The 21,703-nt window shown below is 46.2% G+C and overlaps 1 protein-coding gene across 10 annotated transcripts in view; it reads right to left on the minus strand.

The window, feature by feature from the left end:
• Positions 1–6,257: 6,257 nt before the first annotated feature.
• The window catches only part of Dap3 (death associated protein 3), a 28,143-nt gene continuing 12,697 nt past the window's right edge, over positions 6,258–21,703 (minus strand). The window contains exons 3-13 of one of the 10 annotated variants that reach the window (NM_001011950.2): positions 19,829–19,933; positions 17,341–17,442; positions 15,191–15,299; positions 14,797–14,889; positions 13,170–13,300; positions 12,177–12,257; positions 11,939–12,097; positions 10,512–10,571; positions 9,704–9,793; positions 8,038–8,155; positions 6,258–6,698 (exon numbers count right to left, since the gene is read on the minus strand). In NM_001011950.2, the coding sequence (NP_001011950.2) occupies positions 6,613–6,698; positions 8,038–8,155; positions 9,704–9,793; positions 10,512–10,571; positions 11,939–12,097; positions 12,177–12,257; positions 13,170–13,300; positions 14,797–14,889; positions 15,191–15,299; positions 17,341–17,442; positions 19,829–19,933 (1,134 nt within the window). In that variant the 3' untranslated portion in view covers positions 6,258–6,612. Of the gene's footprint in view, positions 6,699–6,796; positions 7,094–8,037; positions 8,156–9,703; positions 9,794–10,511; positions 10,572–10,876; positions 10,975–11,938; positions 12,098–12,176; positions 12,258–13,169; positions 13,301–14,796; positions 14,890–15,190; positions 15,300–17,340; positions 17,443–19,828; positions 19,934–21,703 lie in introns of those variants that run through there. The other 9 variants (XM_063281611.1, XM_063281610.1, XM_063281609.1 and 6 more) reach the window with 9 other exon arrangements.

Consider the following 21,703-nt stretch of genomic DNA (forward strand, 5'->3'; position numbering starts at 1 on the left):
TTCTAGATCCTTGGATTCACAGTGACACCGTACAAGCAATGGGGAGGGTTGGTGTTATTGATGACATGAAAGGTCAGCTAATAACAGAGGCATACTACGATTAGAGCTAGGATGATGGCTAACACGATGTAAGTGCTTGCACTGAGGATAGCAGAGGACTCCTGAAGACTCAAGCCGAGCCCAGTGACATACTTCCCACAGGACCACACCTAATTCTTTTATAAAAGTTCCAACAGATGGGGACCAACTATTCAAATGTTTGGGGCTATTGGGGGACATGCCATTCAAATCAGGACACCAATTGACTGATGGTGTGCAGTAGCTTATCATAAGTGTCCTAGAAATGAGGATATATGGACTGGCTTTGATCTCCGGGACCTATGGGTAATGTGGCATTCATGAACCCACAGACACAATCAGTAACGGAAAACATTTTAAAACCATTTAATTATGAATATCAGGATTGTGAGAGGGTCTAGGTTTTAACCTAGATAAATTATGATATTTGGTAAAATAAATTAAGAATTGGAATTAAAAACCAGGCATAATTTTTATGTCTGTACTTTTAGCACTTGGGAGGTAAAGGGAGGAGGATTAAAATTTAAGGCTAAGAAATACTCAAGTTAATAAAGATGAAAAAAAAATTAAGGCTAGCCTGGGCTACATGAGACCCTATCTCAATAAATCAAAACCAGGGCCTGCTACTCCCTGCTGGCTATGGTATGGTAACACAGGGGCTAGTGTGTGGGCCCAGTAGAGATCCTGGTAGACTAACTCAGCTGTCATTCAGGACCAGGCTTTAAGTTGGCTCACTCCAACATCCACTTCATCTATGAGCTGCTGGAGTAAATAACCATGGGATTTTTGAGAGGAGTCAGATCCTGTATTGGTGTAGCCAGTGCCTGAGGGCTCAAACCAGACCAACAACTACTGCAATCTGCATATAAAGCTGGGTAAGAGAAAACAAAATGCTGGTGACACACTGCAGCTTCCAATCCCACTACAACAGAGTTTGTGATGGAGAGGCAGGAGAGACAGAGGCGCTAAGCCGTAAAGATTTGACACCTGTGAGAGAGGGTGTGGTTGATAGAGGGCAAGGCTTTACCCAATAGGGTAGGCAGAATGATGAACTCAGCCCCCAACAAACTGTCCAGCCAAATGGCTGCCTTCTCTGAACAGCAGTATATTCAGGATGAAGAACAGTCCAGTAAATGGACCTTCATGGTCCATGCTTCTCCTGGAGGCCATGCTGGTCAGTGGCCTGTACTTTGGCAGTGAGCCATGTTGATGTCTGTGGGTTGTTCTGCCAACCAGAGACATGGTGGAGGTCCTCAGCACATGCTGACGGGAGATTAAAGTGGACATTTTTGGTTTGTGCTGTTGCCAAGAAACTATGTGGAAACCCGGAATCCATTCCCTCCCCGCTGATGGTAAAGGGCAAGGAGTTTGCTCTTGGAGCACTGATGACTGCAGACACACATTTGGGAAAGAGGAACATAGAAGGCTTCTGTGACAACAGCCCCCCTCATCACCAGAAAAGTAACAGCCTAAGAAAGGAAGCCATCAAAGGAGAACTAAGAAAAAAAGGTGTAGAGGTGTAGTTCTCCACCGTTACCAGCTTTGGGTGGGGGAAAGTGCAGGTGGAGAAAGACTCAGCTTCTCTTGGGCCTGGACACCAGGCGTTTGACCAGCTCCAGCGAGTATCTGAACAACACAAAAATGGCCCCCTTTTTTTTTTGCCTGGGATGGGGTTGGGGGGGGGGAACACGTTGGCCTGGAAGATGGGAGCCATCAGGATGCGTGATGTGAGATTCCCAAATAATCAATACATGAAAATCCAAGCTGGGTGATGGTGGCGCACACCTTTAATCACGGCACAGAGGAAGGTGGATCTCTGTGAGTTTTGAGGCCAGCCTGGTCTACAGAGTGAGCTCCAGGACAGCCAGGGCTATACAGAGAAAACCTGTCTCAAAGAACAAAGAAACAAGCAAAAACCAACAAAATATGTTAGAAAACAAAATGAAACTGCTTTCCCGTCAGGCACATGTGGGAGGCTGCAAGATGCCTGGAGTTATTATATAAAAGAAGTCAACTAGTTCCAGGGCTCTTGCGTCCTCCCTCAAAAAGTCTAGGAAGAGGGCTGGAGAGAGAGAGAGAGCTCAGCAGTTCAGAGCACTAGCTGCTCTCCAGAGGTCCTGAGTTCAATTCTCAGCGACCACATGGTGGCTCACAACCATCTGTAATAGGATCTGACACCCTCTTCTGGTGTGTCTGAAGACAGCTAGTGTACCGATATACATTAAACAAACAAACCAACCAATCAACCTTTAAAAAATCTGGGAAGCTCTAAGTCCTTGAATGGGAGGGCGGTCACGCTGGCACAGCACAGCAGCCAGAACTGTCCCTCTTCCACAGTGCTGCTTGGCCCTGAACCTCCAGGGCACAGTTGGTGTGGTTCCATGACTAAGATCTAGGGAGGACAGCAAAGAGCCAGCAACAGGCACAGCCACTATTGGGGAGGCCAATAGTGTGGCACAGCCCTCTAAGCCCCAGAATTCGGCGGAGTGGGAAAGGAGCAGTAGGCAAGATGACATCTCTGGGGCAGAAAGGTCTAGACAGGGATGCTGGACAGAGGGTAGCTACCAACAAGCAGCATCAGAACAAAGGAAGCAGGGTTAATAAATCACCTCATTCATTAACAAAACACGCAATGACCAAAAGCAGAGCGGAGGAAATGGGTGTTGGTTGTCCCAACTTTGTCCCTGAAACCTAAGCAGCTGGCCCACCTGTGGGGATCAGCTTGACAAGATCACATGAAGTGGGGAGACCCAAACTAAGCCTGGGCAGAGTAGGCCACACCTTGCACTGGGGGCCCATTTAAAAGCCACAGGCGAAAGCTTCGGATTTTCGTCTGCTTGTCCTCACTCTCACGGACAAATTCTGCTGCTGTGGGTACCAGACTCCTGGCCTTTCCATCAGGAGATGCCATTGTTGGACTAGCCAGACCACAGCCTGGAAGACTCTAATAAAACCCATATATATGTAATTTTATTCTTGGGACAGGGTTTCTCTTGTGTAGCCCTGGCTGTCCTGGAACAAGTGGCCTGAAATGAGAGATTGAGTGGCCTCTGCCTACTGAGTACACCACCACGCCTAGTTTTATAAATAAATGTATTTATAATATATTAAATAAATCCCACATGTGGTTTCTTCAGATACCCCTCATTAATCCAACTGACATTAAAGAGCTTGCTATGACCCCGTGTGGTCAGGTAAACACCAGGCAGCATGGTTTGTAAAGTGTTAGTACTGGCAAAGTAGGTTAGGAACCTTGCAAACCCACTGGCCAGCTAGCTAGGTGCAACTGCAATATCGAGGGCCAACAGAATCTGTTTCAAAAATACAGCAGAGTGAAGTGGAAATTTAAGGGTTCTTTGGAAACACTGTCCCCATGAGGGAAGGAGAAAACAAACAGCACAAACACCTGTTCTTTCAAAGTCACTCAAAGAACTTTCTCTTTTTTAGTTTTAGGAAAGAGTGAAGTGGAAACTTAAGGGTTCTTCAGAAAGTCGTTTGGTGTTTTGCCGGCCCAAACACGTGAAGGAACGTTTAGCTGAAGTGCATACAGGTGAGAGGTTAAGGCAGACTTGTGAAGAAACGCTTCACTGAAGAGACACAGGAAAGAGCTGTTCTGCTAAAGCAAGCAGGAGAAAGTACACACGATGAAGGATTCTTTGCTAATAAACACATGTAGTGATCTGCCTTACACTGTGTAGTTGAAATGCATTTGTCGGGACTCCATAGAGAGTGACATCAAAAAACTTCTAGTGGTTTTCTTGCCACGTCAATGTACTTGGGTTAATTGGCAGTGATGTCAGCTGAGACAGACACATGTGCTGAGACCCGTGGAGACCATATGATGTTTAGAGGCTGTAGACAGGGCTGACAGTGATGGAAGTTGAGCTAGGCTTGCTTATAGAGGTAGCTGTGTAACCACTTGTGGGTCTCAGGACTTCCCTGAGAGATGCATCGCAGTGACCTTCTGGAGCTCCTCCTGCCGACCTGTGCTGAGGCTGAGCCCTGGCTGTCTCTGCTAGGTAGTGCCTTGACTGCTTCCTGTTTGCTATCCCAACTACGGAACCGGACTGCTGGTGTATCCGTGAAGTGTCAGTGAGTGATCGAGCTGCCTCTGACGACCTGTGAATTGAACTGCTGATTCCCAGGCAACACAGACAGGAGTTGGTCCAGGGAACCTTTCTTAAACAGGTCTGGGTCCCCGGTATTCTTTCTTTCCTACTACCTCTGGTGGGTAGTGGGCTAAAAGGGAGGTTAACGTGTTTAAGAACCCTCATTAAAAACAGGCATTTGAAAAAAAGTTAGAGAGTGACCGACAAGGACAGTGGATATCAGTCTTTGGCGTCACACACGAGGCATCGCACTGCTGAAGCAAACCTCCTCAAACCCACAAGTAAAAGGTCTGTTCAATCACTTATGGAAATGACAAGGCCACTCTCTGTTTTGAGACAGTTCTTTGGGGTTCTTCAGGAACTCACTATGTAGACCAGGCTGGCCTTGAACTTACTTTATAAGTGCCCAAAAGGGCCATTCTTGATTAGGACTGGCCAGTTCCAGTGAGAGCCTTACAATGTGATGAGCTTCCCAAATGCACAAGGTTGTCATTTCCCAAGTTCATCTGCTGGTAGAGACCAAGTTTGCAATCAACTACTTAAGAGTAGTAGTGGTTTTAGGGTCGAGCTGCCATCAGCATGAACGCAGGCTGAGGTGGGTATTCGCCAGTGCAGCGGCTCACGGCAGCTCTCTCTACTGTTGTACAGAGGCACAGAGCCTGAGCAGCGCCTTCAGTGCTACACTGTGCTACTTCCTTTGTTTCAAATTATGAATTGAGTGGGCACTTAGTGAAAAAAAAAAAGCAGACAGAAATATGGCTGAGTGCAGTGGTTACACTCATGCTAATCCCAACACTCAGGAAGCTGAGCTAGGAGGCCTGGGAAGTCAGTCTAGCCTGGCCTACCTCAGGACTACCTGAGATGCTAACTGAATAAGCCAGAAGCTTCGTGATTCATCCCAGGGGCCTGCTAAATTGGGGTCCAATATGGAAGCAGAAGCAGCAGGAGATACATAAAATGACTTGTAGGATGGAGTTGTGGCTCAGTGCAGAGCGTTGGCCCAGCAGGGGCAGGTGCCTAGCACCCACCCCAACACTGTGGGCACAAGTCACACACGGAACTACTGTTGCACTAACAGCCTTTCCGGGTGTGGGAGTTGGTCTGGAATGTGATGTTAGTGATCTTCTGTTGAATTGACACTGAGCGGCTAGTCCTCGGAGACAGGACTACATCATGGTGGTTGTTCAGGTTCTCACGGGAAATTCTTCAAATAAAGCATCATAACAGCCAAGGCTGGAAGGAGCCATCTGTCAGTCAGCAGTTGCCTGCTAGGTAAGGGTGCTCACAAAGCCCTTAAAGTTCAGTGTTGCTGTGCAATTAGACAAGGTGAAGCAAAGAGCTAATAAGTGAGAACTGTGGACTCTCCTGGGTATGTGTCTCTAACCTAAGCTTAGGTAGAGGTGGGAGGTTAAGGCAGTCCTTGCCAACATAGTAAGTTCTGGTCAGTCTGAGCTACATGAGAGATTTGGCTTCAGAAAAGAAAGAAAATGGGGCTGGAGAGATGGCTCAGCGGTTAAGAGCACCGAATGCTCTTCCAGAGGTCCTGAGTTCAATTCCCAGCAACAACATGGTGGCTCACAACCATCTGTAATGGGATCTGATGCCCTCTTCTGGTGTGTCTGAAGACAGCTACAGTGCACTTATATATAATAAATGAATAAATCTTAAAAAAAAAAAAAAGAAAGAAAACCAAAAAGTCTTGGCCTGGGTGTGGCAGTTTCTGGTGAGTTGGCAGCAGTGCATAATGGCATTTGCCATGTAATCTGCAAGCCTGACAATGTTTGTCCCCCCAAACTCATATGAGCACAGGAGGAGGAGAGGCTGATGTTACACTGTTGTCCTGACCCCGAATGTGTGCAAACAATGTCAATGCTGATTTGAGTGACTGTCTCATTTCTGTTACTGTTAGGTGTGCACACTGAACCCGACCATCTGCATTAGTGTCAATGCACTATACAGCATGGACGCTCTCAGGGCTGTGTGGCACAGGGCTGGCCACGTCACCCTGACAGAACTCAGCTGGAGCTCCAGCAACGTTCTGCGGAATCCGGAAGAAAGCACAAACAGAAATTGTATAAGAAGAGTTCCCTGTCTAGGAGGAATTGATTTAATTCCAGAAGACAGAACTAGTAATTTCTGTAGCGCTGAGTTTCTTCAGATGCTAACAAACAATGCCAAAGAAACCGAACCTGGCCAGTGTAGAACTTTCCTTATGGCAAATCCAATACAATACTTAGAAACAGATCTACTTTTAATATAAAAATCCTAACAGAAAACTGGTATTCCTTGTAGGACAACCGGACAGCCCATTGTCACATGTCCGTCAGTGCCGTCGGGCTGCTTGGCTTGGGACCGTGGGCCTCCGTCATGCGAGGCAGTTGAAGGAAGGCGTCTTCCGGCTTGGCTTGCCGCTCCATGTCCGCACTCACAGTGAGGCGCAGAGCCGCTCTAGCTGCTCAGGGTTGCAGTTACTCAGGAACTTCAGCTCCTTCCTCCCTTCCTCTGTTGAAGCTAAAATGGAGCCAAACACCAAGACGTCAGGAGCTTCCCCATTCAGACCATGACCCCAAGCCACCCCCGAGACCTCACTCCTGCCGTGCTTACTGATCAAAGCCGGAGCTCTGCACATGCCATGCCGGGCAGGGACTACACCGATTATCATCTGTACCAAGGTGTCACGCGCCCAGAGTGAACTGGGAGCACAGGCAGTCAGTACTGGCTCCTGTTGCCCACTTTACTTTGTCTACATCTTTTGTATATCCAGGGTGACAGCTAGATGTTTGCAATGCAAGCCATCAAATCTGGCCTTGAGAGAAAAGAGCTTCTGAGGCCCTGTGTGGCAGGATGTGCTGAGCTCAAAAGGCTCGGATAGCGGAGATAAGCGTGGGTACACAGGGAGATGCTGCCTAAGCAAACAAAAGAAAAGGAAAAAGTTACTAATTCTGAGCCTGAGAGAAGGGACAGCAAAGACCTGGTTTAGTGCCAGGCACTCACAGTAACAACTCATCAGCCTTTAATAGGAGCTGGAAGGCTGGCTCAGTGGTTAAAGCACTTGTTGCAAAGGACCCACATCCAGCACCCGCATGGAGGCTCACCACCTCCTCAAACACTAGCACAGGTGATCAGATACACAGGAAGGAGCTAAGATAATTTTAAAAAAGCGTAGAGCGGGGTTGGGGACTTAGCTCAGTGGTAGAGCACTTGCCTAGCAAGTGCAAGGCCCTGGGTTCGGTCCCCAACTCCGAAAAAAAGAAAAAAAAGCGTAGAGCATCCTTGCCTCTGGTCAGGGCTTATGCTGCCAAAAAACCTGAAAAAACCAGCACACGGGGCAAGCACTTGTGTCAGTGAGAACTACAGAGAAGGGCTGCAGTGCAGACCTTGTAAGCAATCCAGTAGCTGGACTGGAGCTGCTTCCTTCTTTAGCAGCAACACTGTAGCCATCTTCCAACCACATTTGTATACTGGTCACTGCTCAGGGAGAGTGGGGCGCCTGTCACAGTCTGAGGCAGTGTACGCTGTGAGTCATGCATCAAGCTGCGGTTCACTGCTGGTGGTTCTAGATTTTGGGGCTCTGCAGGTCCCTATGGGAGTGTCCTATGGGTATACCTTCTCCAGGCCTCTCCTTGTCTCTCTCTGCCTGTAGTGATGTGAGACCCTCTGCTCCTGGGGCTGGGATGTACCGCTTTCTTACAGGTCTAGGAACATGGATTCAAGAGGCCTGACGGGCCCTTCTGAATCTGTGAGCCCAAGTAAGCTATGGACACCAGGTCACAGTGATGCACACAGATACCCGGTAAAGGGGTTCAGCAGATGACCCCGCTGGCCAGCGGGAGGGATGCAAGGGACTGACCTTTCTCATGCTGAAGCCAGTTGTTCTCCAAGTAATACTGAAAGGAACTTTCAAATTCCTTTGGATTATAGTTGGAAATGAGGATGGGAAGAAAAGGCTCCAGGGCATTAAATCCTTCCTGGAGACAGAAAGGATACATGATACAGTGTTAGTCTCGAACCAAATCTACAGAGAGGTTGACTACTCTGAGGACAGGGTTCTTTTCTTGTGCTCTGCTCTACCTTTCTCCCCTTCCTACTCAGCCTCCCCGCTCTCAGCTTCCTGCCTCCCACAGGACGGCACACTTGGTGCCTAGTGACTGCTTATACTGCCATGGACATTATATTTAACAAGGAGATAAGTGGGTGTAGGGGTCTGGGCATTGCCACAGAAACCACAAATTCATGATGAGCTTGGGATATATAGTGAGTCCCTGTCTCAAAACAAAACAAAACCAAAATAAACCAACTGAAAACATAAAATAACGACAAGGGGGAAAAGCAACACAAGTTTTACACTAATTAAGAATCTACAGTCGACTGCGCGTGCCAGCGCACACTAGTCCCAGAGCTCGGGAGGCCAAGATGGGGGTCTCTGTGAGTTTGAGGCCTGCCTGACCTACACAGGGAGTTTGTTCCAAGCCAGCCAGAGATACACAGCGAGTCCTGGTCTCAGAGTTTACACATTCATCCTGTGGCTGGGGTTTCAGCTCAGAGGTAGAGGGCTGGGCTAGCATGCACAGGACTGGGGTTTAGTTGCCAAAAATCACTAAAGCAGTAAGACTTTCTCAAACAAATCCACCAAGTAGCAAAGAAACAATTGTATCAGAGAGAAAACAAATGTTTCTATTCATGCTATTATAAATGCAACTTTGAAAAAAATTTAAAATAAGGTATTGGGGGGGGGGGGGCTGGAGAGGTGGCTCATGGTTAAGAGAGCACTGACTGCTCTTCCAGAGGTCATGATTTCAATTCCCAGCAACCACATGGTGGCTCACAACCATCTGTAATGAGATCTGGTGCCCTCTTCTGGTGTGTCTACAGTGTACTTGTATATAATAAATAAATAAATCTAAGACATGGGTGCTGGAGAGATGGTTCAGTTTTTAGGGCACGTGCTATTGGAGAGTACCCATGTCTGAATCCTAGTACCCATATGGTAGCTCACAACTACCCATAATTCCAATTCCAAGGAACCCAACAAGCACATACACGGACTCAGACAAAACATTCATAGAGTAAAATCAAATGAATAAATCTAACGAAGGAAATTTAAGAGACATAAGGCTGGCGAAAAGCTTCAGAAGGTCAAGGCTCCTCTGTACAAGCCTGATGGCCACCGTGGGAGCCCCAGAGCCCACACAATTCCTGCAGTGTACCATGGTCGCCACACATGTGAAAGGTCCAGAAATGTTACATGAGACGGTCTCTCAGATGAGCGGTTCTCAACCCTCCTAACACTGCGACCCTTCAGTACAGTTCCTCATGTTGTGCTGACCCCAGCCACAAAATTTGTTGTTGCCACTTCATAACTGTCATTCTGCTACTGTCATGAATCCTGATGTAAACATCTGATATGCAGGACATCTGACAGGTGACCCCCAAAGGTGCTTCGAACCACAGGGTGAGAACCGCTGTTCTAGACAGAATGGTTGCTCTAAGGGAAGCAGATTTCTCCAGGTTGTGACCTTTCCCAGCAGCTCATGTGGCAAATAGGCTGTTCTGGACTTGAAGAGAGACCCGGTTTGGCTCAAGCTCAGCACAATTGCTCCTCCGTGCTGAAAACAAGCAAACAGTTGGACTTTACAACGATGAAAGTAAGACACGTGGTACACAGTCACTCGTAGACTTCACAGCAGTGTCATGACAGTGTGCTTATGCATAATTAACTGGCTACAAATCAGTTCTTAGTTCTAGATCTGGTTCTGACAATAAATTCCTGCAAGATCTTATATTTTTATTTTCAATGTTGACTGCGATTCCTGCACTCCTAGTACTTAAGCAATCGAATGAAGCAGAGTAGTTCAGAACTGAGGCAGAATGAGTGCTACATTCACATGCAGAGTGAGCTCATCATATCTTGCTGTCTTGCTTGTGCAAGCCTTAAATCCCAGCACCCAGGAGGCAGATCTCTATAAGCTCCAGGACAGCCAGGACTACACAGTGAGCTGGTGCCTCAAATAAAAAGTAAACAAATAGGGGTTGGGGATTTAGCTCAGTGGTAGAGCGCTTGCCTAGCAAGCGCAAGGCCCTGGGTTCAGTCCCCAGCTCAGAAAAAAAAAAAAAAAAAAGAAAAAAAGTAAACAAATAAATAAAGAGCAGAGACACAAAGAGAGGCAGGCAGGCAGGCACACACGCACTCGAGCACACACACACACTAGTGCAAAGGCTCTGTCAGGAAAGAACTTCTCTGGGTTACTCTGTGTAAATGCTACGTAAGACAAATGAGCAGTAAGGACACACAGTCCCTGCAAGTCCCGAGCACAAGCCACTCACCCAGTCATTTTTCACCATTTTTCTTAGGTTGCGGACAAGGGCGAGTTCCTCCGGGGCAATCTACATGGTGTCAACAAGAGAGTGAAGAGGTTATGACTTTCCTGACTTTTTCCCTAGGAAAAATGAATTGACAATGATTTAAAGTTTTTTAACTGCTGCAATTGTAGCACCTGAATACACTTCCTTCAGAATGAGAGAGAGGGGTTTGGGGGAGGGAGAAAGGAGAGAAGCAGCAGGGAGGAGAGGTCAACTGTAGCAAGTGCGCCTTCCTCCCTTGACGTTACTGACTTCTTCACAGACCACATCCTCCCTTTGAAAACAGTCTTAGGGCCAGGAGGAAATCGGAGGTCCTCCTCCTCTCTGACCTGTGCCCTTGCTTTGCGACGCATGGTGAGGCGGGCAGGTACGGTGAGGCGGGCAGGCATGGTGAGGTGGCAGCAGCACGTGCTGGGTAGGTTTCTGTCTACAGGACACAAGCCAGGGGTGTTTGGGGACAGTTAACATTGGCAAATGCTGCCATCTTGATTGGTGGTAGATGGGGGTGAGGGGAGCATCCCACAAGGGTAGGCAGTACCATCCATGGGCAGCGGTCCTGCAATGTCTAAGAAAAACTGAACAAGCAGGGAGGAACAAGCCATTCAGGATCATCCCTCCTGGTCCTTTGCTTCAGTTCCTGTCTCCAGGTTTCAGCCATGAGTTCCAACCTTGCCTTCCGTCAGTGGGCTGCTGTGAGGTGGATCTGTCTCTTTCCTTTATAAGTCACTTTGGGTCGGATGTTTTACCACAGCAATAGAAAGCCAACATCTTTGGTTTCTTGAAGCTAATTTATTGTCTCTTCCCTGCTTTTGCAGGGCTGGAGATGGAGTCTAGGCTCTTAGACACACAGTGCAACTCATGTACCACGTGGTACTTATGTGTGCAACACAGCCACGCTGCTGGCTTACACCTCAGCATTCTACTGTTGCTGTTGTTGTTTTAGTATAGAACACAGTTTATTCATGGAGAGGAGTAAGAGGGTAGTAGGGCAGAGCGGGGGAGGGGGCATAAGTAGAGAAATAGAAGATAGAGGCCGGCCATGAGCTCCTGGAGAGAAGGGGGAGGGGAATGGGGAAAGAAGAGACAAAGGGGGAAGAGGGTAAGAACCAGAGAGCAAGAGAGAACAAGAGGGAGCAAGCTATTGTTGTTTTTAAAGATTTATTCTTATGTGATGAGTGTTCTTCCTGAATGCATGCATGTGCCCATGGCAGAGGCCCTGGAGGTAGAGTGACATAGGTTGTGAATGTTCACTGGCTGCTAGAAGTGTACCTGGGTGCTCATAACCAGGCATCTATTGTTCTATCTCTATATAATTCAAAACCTTCTCTGGTTCCCAGAGAGAGCCTCAGAGCTCGCCCAGGACAGAATCAGAGAAAACAGACCATTCCTACCAAGGTTCTATCTTCTCTTTTCAGCGTGGTCCTTCCCCAGAGGGCGTTGACTCCATCCACAGCCACCAGGAGGTGAAAGAGTCCTAGGGAGCTCTGCGTCTTCAGCTCCTTCAGCACAACCCCAACAGCGTCAGTGGCGTTTCTCACTCGCGTTAGGCCCTGTGGGGAGAGGCAGGACTGTCCCTCTGCGGTCTCTGGCTAGGGCACAGTGTAACTGGTGCTTTGGTGTTTCTTGTACCTGTTCGACAACTTCTCCCAGAGGACTGCCTTTCTCAGTGCTTTCTCTCTTATTCCAAACATACTTCTCTTGAACTTTTATCTAAATGCAAGCAAACAAAATAAGAAAATAAAACAGGATGCTCGCTTAGGCCTAAGCCTTTCCAAATCAGAAAGGCATAGGGTTCAGCTGTACCACAGGAGGTACAATGTAGAAATTAGACTTCTAACCTCTTCCTGGAGCTTTGTGTGCAGGGAGGTGGGGGACGGTTTGGGGGTAAGAGTTCTTTCCTTGAGTAGTATTGACAAATATTGGCACTCACATTTTCAGAAATACATTTATTTGTATATGTGTATGTATATATGTAGGGACATCTGTGCTAGGATGCAGGTGTGGAAGTCACAGACAACCTGCCCGTCATGTGGAGGCTTGGTTTCCACCTTAGGTCAGGAGGTACAACGATAAGAGCTTCATCTGCTACACCATCTCATCAGCCAACAAGCAGTCCAGTAAGGTTTCTGTGAGCCTTTACACGCACAGTGATAAAGCCTTAGTCTAGAGCTCACTCTAAGACTAGAGTGCTGGTGCTGTGCTCTCCTGGTTGAGGCAGGACTCTAAGTTTAAGGCTAGCCTGGGGTAGTAGGTTCAGAACCAGACCAATCTACATAGCAAATGAATAAATCAAAACTGGAGTGAATAATTTTACTCTCACATTTCTGGTTTATCTGGAGGAAAACCTTTCTGTTGTGAAAGATTCAAGGTTCTCTCAGGAACAGTAAAAATCATCCCAGACTTTTATTTTACTAGTAGCCATCTCTTTGAAGATCAACAAATGCATTTCAAGTTATGAGCCCACTATGAGCCAAAAATATTAAAGGGATACAAAATGGCTTATTTCTTCCTGAGTGCAAGGCTGATTCCCTACAGTGTATCAACTCCTCAAGGTACAAAGAAGACAGACTCTTCTTTGTCACTGCAAAGGTCATCTCCCACTGAATTCCCGGAGCCAATCACCTGACCCAGAAAGCGCTCGTTGGTAGTTTTGAAATTCTTCAGCCAGGTAGAGGCCTCTAAGGGTTGGTCAAAGCGCTGTTTGTTGTAAGTGGACTGTAGCAGCTCCCCACAGTTTTTTACCCAAAGATGAGCTAAAAGTGGATAAGAAAACAAAGTAACTTGAGAAGTATACTTTTTTGTTTAAAAAAAAAAAAAAAAAAAAAGAACTCATTTCTTTCCTTTTGTACTGTGGATGTTTTGACATAAGGTGTGTTGGGTCCCCTTGTACTGGAAATGCAGATGCTGTGACCGCTGTGTCCGTGCTGTGACCCGCACCTGGGTTCTTTGCAAGAGCAGCCAGTGCTCTTACCTGTGAATCATCTTTCTATCCCTACAAATGACTTTTTAAATTAGGAGAAACATTAAAAAGAAAACAAATGAACATATTTTCTTTTGTGCAGTGGTACTGGGGACTAATCCTCTCTGTTCTTGACCTTAAACTGGACATTACAGTGTAACCAGAACATAAAATATCAAGTGGACTGCCATCACTCCTTACTGCCAACTTTTAAAAGCAAATTAGTAAATGTGGATATTTAAACTTTGAACAAAAGAGGATATATGCAAAGCACGAGGATTAAAATCTATACTGAACTGTGCGTTAAACAATATGAAATGCACCATCCCAAGCTAATGTTGGCTACTCTCTGGCCCTGGCGGTCCTGCTGCTTCCATGGCTAGTCTCATGTAGCGATTGACCATCATGGTTCTCTTGTGCGCATCCTGCTCTCATTTTTAGCCATTCGCCCTTGGTGGTTAGCCATCACAGATCCCTGTAACCTGGTAAAATCAAAACTCTAGAGGCTTGTAACTTATCATCAGTCAGATTTATATCAATAAATTCAATTTATAACAATAAACTCAGAGTCAGTTGATATTAATATAAACGTCCCACCTAGATAAGACAAATTGTCTTGTAATTCATCTCTTATAAGATATTCAAGGGCTGGAGAGATGGCTCAGCGGTTAAGAGCACCCGACTGCTCTTCCAGAGGTCATGAGCTCAATTCCCAGCAACCACATGGTGGCTCACAACCATCTGTAAAGAGATCCGATTCTCTCTTCTGGTGTATCTGAAGACAGCTACAGTGTACTTATATATAATAAATGAATAAATCTTTAAAAAAAAAAAGATATTCAAAGCTACCTGTGGCTATTTAAAGCCATTTGGACTCTAGATCCTCTTTTTCTTTCTCCATTTTCTATCCTCTTCCTCTCTATCTCTCCTGTCTCTCAAAAACTCTCAGCCCGCCCCTCTTTTCTATTGTCCAATCACAGGCTCCAGCCTTGTCTCTCACCTGCCCTCACCTTCGTACAGACAGCAGCCCACACTGAACAACTCTAAAATGTCAAGGAAGGGTGTGGATCTGTGGGTCCTCAGAATCTTAACAGACAAGTGTCTGTTACTGGCGCTCGGGAGGCCGGGGCAGGAGTGGGCTTGTTTTATCTCACAAATTCAGAGTCAGTAAGGGCAGTACAGCATGGCCACTGTCTCCTAAGTAGTCACAGTGCTGCCCCACAGCAAGGCGACTGTCCATCAGAGAAGACAGCGACTGTCCATCAGAGAAGACAGACAGGAAGCCCTTACCATCTGGGATGTGCAGAATCAGCCAGTCACTTTTTGCACAGAAATGAACAGCATGACAGAGACTGAGGGTCTTTCCTGTCCCCTTCTCTCCATCTGAAGTGTGTGTTAAAGAAAACACCAGATACAACATGTTTCCTAGCAACAGCATTTCTTGCCTACATGTGCTGGTGCAAGTCTTCAATCACAGCACTCAGGAGAGGAAGAAGCAGGCAGATCTGGTTAAGTTTGAGGGCATCTAGGGCTACATAGCATGAGCTTGTCTCGCAAAAAACAAAACAAACAAACAAAAAAAAAAACAAAAAACAAAAACAAAAGGTAAAGTGAGCAGCATTTCCTTTCTCAAGTGAGGGGGGGACACAAGACTTAAGAGGACCCAGGAGTGTTGAAAGGATACAGAGAAGATATCGTACAGCTGGATGAGCAAAATTGGTATTTTTCAGGTAGCCCAGAAGCTCGAGAGCTGGCTTCCTAACCATCAGACAAGCTTCACCAAAAGTCTTCACCTAAGTAAACAGCAGAAAGAAGGTAGGCATGGAACTCCTAGCCATTCTAACCACAGGCACACTAGTTGAGACCCGACAAACCAGATCTCTAAACGTATTTGTATCCCGGTCTGAGAGTCTGGGTTACATCTGAAGGTCAATCCATGCATTTAGCTAATATCTGAGGTATACTGCTTCCTATCAAGTAACATAAATAGCCAGCTTCTGATGGTTCTTTGTTTATGTTTTATTTTGTGAAAAAGGGGATGAAGTCCATCCCAGGCAAATATACCCAAGCACCCTACTATTAAGCTGGACCTCAGATCCAGGGCTGCTGCTTTTATATAAAGACCTCTTTCTCCCATGCAGACTGAGCTGATGCCCTGTCTCCACTCCGAACAAAAATTCTGATGACAATTTTGGTATGGTCTAGAAGTTAATTCCTCTCTTTTCTCTCTCTCTCTCTCTCTCTCTCTCTCTCTCTCTCTCTCTCTCTCTCTCTCTCGTGACAGGGTTCCTCTGTGTGCCCTGGCTGTCCTGGATCTCACTCTGTGGGCTGAGCTGGACTTGAACTCTGTCCCGAGTGCTGGGATTAAAGGGATGCACCACCACTGCCGATATTCTAATATTAGTCGGTCATCATCAGCCACCTTGCTTGCTGCTGAGCCTGACGTGCCGCGTGTGATGTCTAGAGTGACAAGGTGGGAGAGTCAATCCCCAGTTGCCCTCATAGCCACACATGATGTGGGTCAACAAAAAATAAACACATTTAGAAAAATGTCTCATCTCTAGGACCAGGTGTGGTGATAGGTACCTATTATACCAGCACTGAGGAGGCTGAGACAGGAGAATTGCTACAAACTGGAGGCCAAAATAACACAGCAGGACCCCTTTAAGGACAACAATCCCACAAGCCAAAAAAAACAAAAACCAAAACTCAAAAACACCACCTCAAACCACCCCCCCTTCCAAAAAAAAAAACAAAAAAACCCAAAAAACCGAGAGCAACAACACAAAGAAAACCAGGGGAGGGAGACCGTGCAAGTGGTGAGAACCAGAGTTTAGGCTCCAACGCTCATAAAAACATATCTGGGCACGGGAGTGCGCTTGCAGCCCTGCAGCTTATCGGTGGGGAGGTAGACGCCTGAGGTTCTGGTGCCAGCCAGGGGCTTACTAGGAAGCCCCAGGCCCCAGTCAGAGGTAAAAAGGAAGGGGTGGGGGTGAGCTGGAGAGATGCTAGTCAGTTACGAGCGCAGGCTGTTCCTCCAGAGGTACCAGCTTTGACTCCTAGCACCTAAATGGCTGCTCACAACTGTCTATAACTCCAGTTCCAGAGGATCCCACACCATTCCTAGATTCTTCTGGCACTGAAAACATGTGAGACACAGGCAGACATGAAGACAAAACACCCATGTTTAAAAGAAAAAGCCAGTAAAACATGGATGTCTCTTGAGGAAGGACACTTGGGTCTGATGAATGTACACCTACACATACTACATACACACATACATACATACACACACATACATACAATTTATTTGGAAAATCATTCCTATTTAGCTCAGAAATAATTTTTTTTTAAAGATCTCATGGAGGCAAGGATGACCTTAAAGATCTTTGTGCTGCTACTCCCAGAGTGATGGGCTGACAGGTGTGTCACCACACATGAGGTTTTGTACTTGGATCTCATACTGTATGTAGCCTAGGCTGGCCCACTACTCACCATGCAGGCCAAACTCGTCCCAAATTTGAAGCACTCCTCCTACTACTTACTGCCTCTTAAGTGCTGGGATTGCAGGTATGTGTCAGCACACCTACCTTCAAGTCACTTAGTTTAATTACCTGACTTCTGGAAACTTGCTCAGTAACTTGAGGGAAAAGGTACTGATTATAAAAGAATACTTCCCTGGTTCTGAAGTGTACTTAAGTGGCTAACAAAAGATAAATTCTAACTGTGGTAAACAAGTCCTTAGCTGACTTTTAAATCGTCTACACCTCCCATTTTAACCCTTTTCCCACACACCACACTTTGGGCAACCTGGGTCTGTTTCTGTCAGAGTACCTGCATTGCGTATCGAGGAGGCAGGCCGTGAGGAAACACCGTCTTCAGATCCTGTGGGGGGATGCTGTAGTGCTGACCCTCATGCTGCTCCCCGTGCTTAGCCTGGAAACACACGAGCAGGAACAAGAGCTCACACGTGATCCAGACTTTGAAAAGACGTGGTTATATATTGCTTGTTGTCCCAGCCCGCAAAAGCTAAAGCAGAATTATCTTGAATTGCAGGCCAGCCTAGGCTATAGAGACCTTGCACCAAAAAAACCAACAAACAAAATAAAAATCATAATAAGCCTAAAGACCTATGGCTAACAACCCCCCCCCCCCCCAATCACCACCACCACCACCATCACCTCCTCCACCTCACCACCACCGCCACCACCTCCTCCACCACTCCGAGCAGATACTGCCTGCAGAGGCCACAGCTTGGGCAAACAGTAACATCTGCTAACAGGGAAAGCACCCCTTTTCATGACATGGTCTTGCTGTGTAGCGCAGGCTGGCTTAGAACTTCTGTCTGCCTTTCTGCTGTAGCTCCTAGACTGCTGAGATTACATACGTGTGCCACCAGACCAGGGTTTTCAGTTAAAACACTGGGTGTTGGGACAGCAAGACAGTTCCAGTGAGTAAACATACCTCTTGCCAACCCTGACAACTGAGTTCAAAACATAGGACCTACAACTTGTCCTTTGATCTCTACACAACACAGGCAGAAATCCACAACTAATATCTAATATCTAATAAAGTACTGGTGACCCCAAATCCAGTCTATTACATAGTCAGTGGCCTGATGAAAATTAGTTGTTCAGCAATAACTGTTAATGGGGACAGATATGCCACCTGGATTCTTTTAAGCTATGAAGAGATGCTCCAGTCCTGTGGCAAGATCTGCATGATACTGTTTCCATGGAAACCCAAGGACCTGAAAATAGCACTGAATGACACATTGATGACTTCATTAATTTATTTTATTTCGTTTTGCATTCTGAGAATAGGCAAATCTAAGGAGAAAGTTGAACGCGCCTGTATAAAATTCCGTTTTTGTGGAGGCCCTTTTTACACTTCTACACAGCCGCCTTAGGATGGAAGGAACGACGTTTGGGACAGCACAGAAAAAAGGCGGGTGAAGCCCTTCTGTCACGGTAAAAAGCACAGACCACACAACTGATTTTATTTATAGGAGATGGCACCGGCACTGGGCATGGGGGAAAAGTACCCAGCCTGTCAGGGTTTCAGCTCAGAAGAGGAACAGTCCTGCTGATAAGACACCAGGAGAGTTGCCTTCAAAGCAGGAAGATGGTGTCGAACTTTTGACTATTAGAAAGCAGTGCACCATCACGCATGAACAGTGTGAATACTAGTCAAGGGCTACCCCATGCACGGGGCTTAGCTTTTCCCAATCTGGATGTCGTTTACAGGAGGGCTGAGGAACCAAGGACATCGGAGGGCACTCTCAACCACAAGTCTCAAACATGCACCAAGTGCTCCTTTAAGGAAAGCGTGGCCCCACCTCAAGACATAATTCCTGAGAGACTTATCTCAGAAGGAACTGAATTTAACCAATTTGTTTGTTTTGAATTTTTAATTCAGCAAGATTCTTGGCACTAGGTGAATTCATTACTCAGATCACATTAGAAGGAAGTTGGACCAAGTTTGTACTTTACGGCACCACAGAGCAACAAGGGAAGATGTGTGTTAGAGTGCTAGCCCAGCACTCTAGATGATCTAGCGACGTCTCATCTACCTGAGTCTATGTACAGTGCAGGATATTTGATCACACTGTGAACTCCAAGATTGTGTTCATTAATGGAAAAACTGTTTTTAGTTGTAGTATAGCTCAGCCTTAGCACACAACTTTAATCCAAGAGCTTTCTGCTTGAATATTATAAATTTCATTAAATAAAGTCAACCACAGGTTAAGAGGCAGAACAAGAAACTAGTTGACAGAGAGGGAACACGGGATTATTAAGAAAAAACCATAGAGAGTAAAGGAGTCAGGATAGAGAGACACACAGGAAGTAGAAGGGAAGGACATTTAGTTTGAAGACAGCATGAGAGAGGGGCATTGCTTCTGGGATGTTAGCTGAGGAGGAAGGGCAACTGGGTTCTTTCCCTGTTCTCTGAGCTAGCAGGCTTTCACCCCAGTGTCTGACTCCTGAGACCTCATTGGTAAAATCAAACAACTGAGAATTTGTTAAAAAACAATATATGTGGGCTGGAGAGATGGCTCAGCGGTTAAGAGCACCGACTGCTCTTCCAGAGGTCCTGAGTTCAATTCCCAGCAACCACATGGTGGCTTGCAACCATCTGTAATGGGATCTGATGCCCTCTTCTGGTGTGTCTGAAGACAGCTACAGTGTACTTATACATAATAAATGAATAAATCTTTAAAAAAAAGAAACCAACATATGTAAACCAGTATCCTGATATGTAAAAGGAATGTATGGCAACACAAATTATAGTCTCTGAAACCCCACCCCCATCAACAACTTACTGGGTCACTGTCACTGGTGCGGGAAACAGCTCTCGGACGCTCAGCTGGAACCTGATTGTTCTGAGGTGCTTGGACACTCACGTGCAAAAAACATCTCGGGTCCAACTACAAAAGAAAATGTTTAGTGTTCTGGAATCATCTGCTTTTTTAATGCTTGGTGTAACACTGATGATTCAAACTATGTCTCTATCAGGGAATCATGACACTAAAATATGTTTCAGTACTATATAAAATAAAATTGATCTTTACTAACAATTCACTAAGTTCAGTCACATCATTTATCCTCTGAATCTGTTTTAGCACATATACTGCTGTGTCAGGGACTGTCTTAAAATGGAAACCAATCTATCCGCGCAGCCACTGCTAACCTAACTTTCTTTTGGAGACATGGTCTCACTACAAAGGCCAGACTGGCCAACAGCTCACAGCACTCTTGCCTCAGCTCCTCAAGTGCTAAGATTAATGTAACGGCTGGGGTCTTGGTTAGTTGCCCAGGCTGGCCTTGGGTTCTGTGCTCGGTGAGTCTCCTATCTCCACATTTGGGTATCTGGGAACACATGCGCAGCTCAGGAAATGCGTTTAATCCATGTCTACTATTATGCATGGTCTCTAACAGCACCGGAGCCTCCACTGTGAGGGTTAGTGCAATGTGCTTCAGCACAAACAAGACGGATGTGTCTGGCCTTGAACTCAGCGGTCTGGCTACCTCTGCCTCCAGAGTGCTGGGAGTAAAGGAGACAGTTATAAACACCCTTTCATTACTCTTCTCCCATTCCTTTCACTCTGTCAAGATCTGACTTGTGTCTAGCCTTGAACTCTAAAGATCTGGTTGCCTCACCTTGTTAGTGCTGGGTGTACCATGCCTGGCCTTGCTAGCTATGAGCAGCAAAATAAGAATCATGAGTGACATATCATGAGGGAATATGTAAAGTGTCCAACTAAGTGAAAACTAGTTAACTATACTCAGAAGAAACTTCTGGAATGGGGGTGAAAAATACAGATGACATTTGAGAGATATATATGAGAAAAATGCTAAGAAAATTTCTCAAATTAGTAGAGTACAAGGGTGCATGTCTATAATACTAGCACTCAGTGGGATTAGGAGTTCAAGTCCAGCTTGGGCTGTATGAGCTGCTTCCTAAAGGAAAAACTCCCTCAAGAGAGCCTAAAGACGAACTAGCCTTGCACAGACGTGAAATGGTTCCAGTTATGAGTTTAGGGTGTGAATTCAAGAGCAACAGAAGAGGAGCTGAGAGCAATGAGAGCCCAGCAGGTCAACAGCCACCTCCAGGGTGCACTGCCAGACGCACAGGACAGCGGTCAGCTGACACAAACCCCTTCTGCCAATCTGTAAGCTGACACAAACCCCTTCCGCCCCAGATTGGTTTTGGTCAGAGTGTTTAATCAGTTTAAGAAACTAACTAATACGATATCCAAGATTGACTCTAAAAATCTCTACTCTTTTCATTACCTTTTGTTTTCATTAAAAATCATTTTTTAGGGGCTGGGGATTTAGCTCAGTGGTAGAGCGCTTACCTAGGAAGCGCAAGGCCCTGGGTTCGGTCCCCAGCTCCGAAAAAAAGAACCAAAAAAAAAAAAAAAATCATTTTTTATTTTATTGTTTTAGACAGGGACTAACTCCTAGCTAGCCTAGAATGCACTGTGCAGACCAGGCTAGCCTTGAATTCACAGAAATCCACCTGTTTCTACCCCCCCCCCCAAATGTTTAAAAAAATACATTTATTTGTGCTTGCTTGTATGGATATGCACGGGCCAATGTACACATGTGGAAATCAAAGAACAACCCGGGAAAAGTCCTGTCTCTATCACATCGGGGTCCCAGGGATGGAACTTGGGGTATCAAGTTTGGCACCA

This window comes from Rattus norvegicus, chromosome 2, assembly GCF_036323735.1.
Source record: "Rattus norvegicus strain BN/NHsdMcwi chromosome 2, GRCr8, whole genome shotgun sequence".
NCBI classification, from domain to species: Eukaryota; Metazoa; Chordata; class Mammalia; order Rodentia; family Muridae; genus Rattus; species Rattus norvegicus.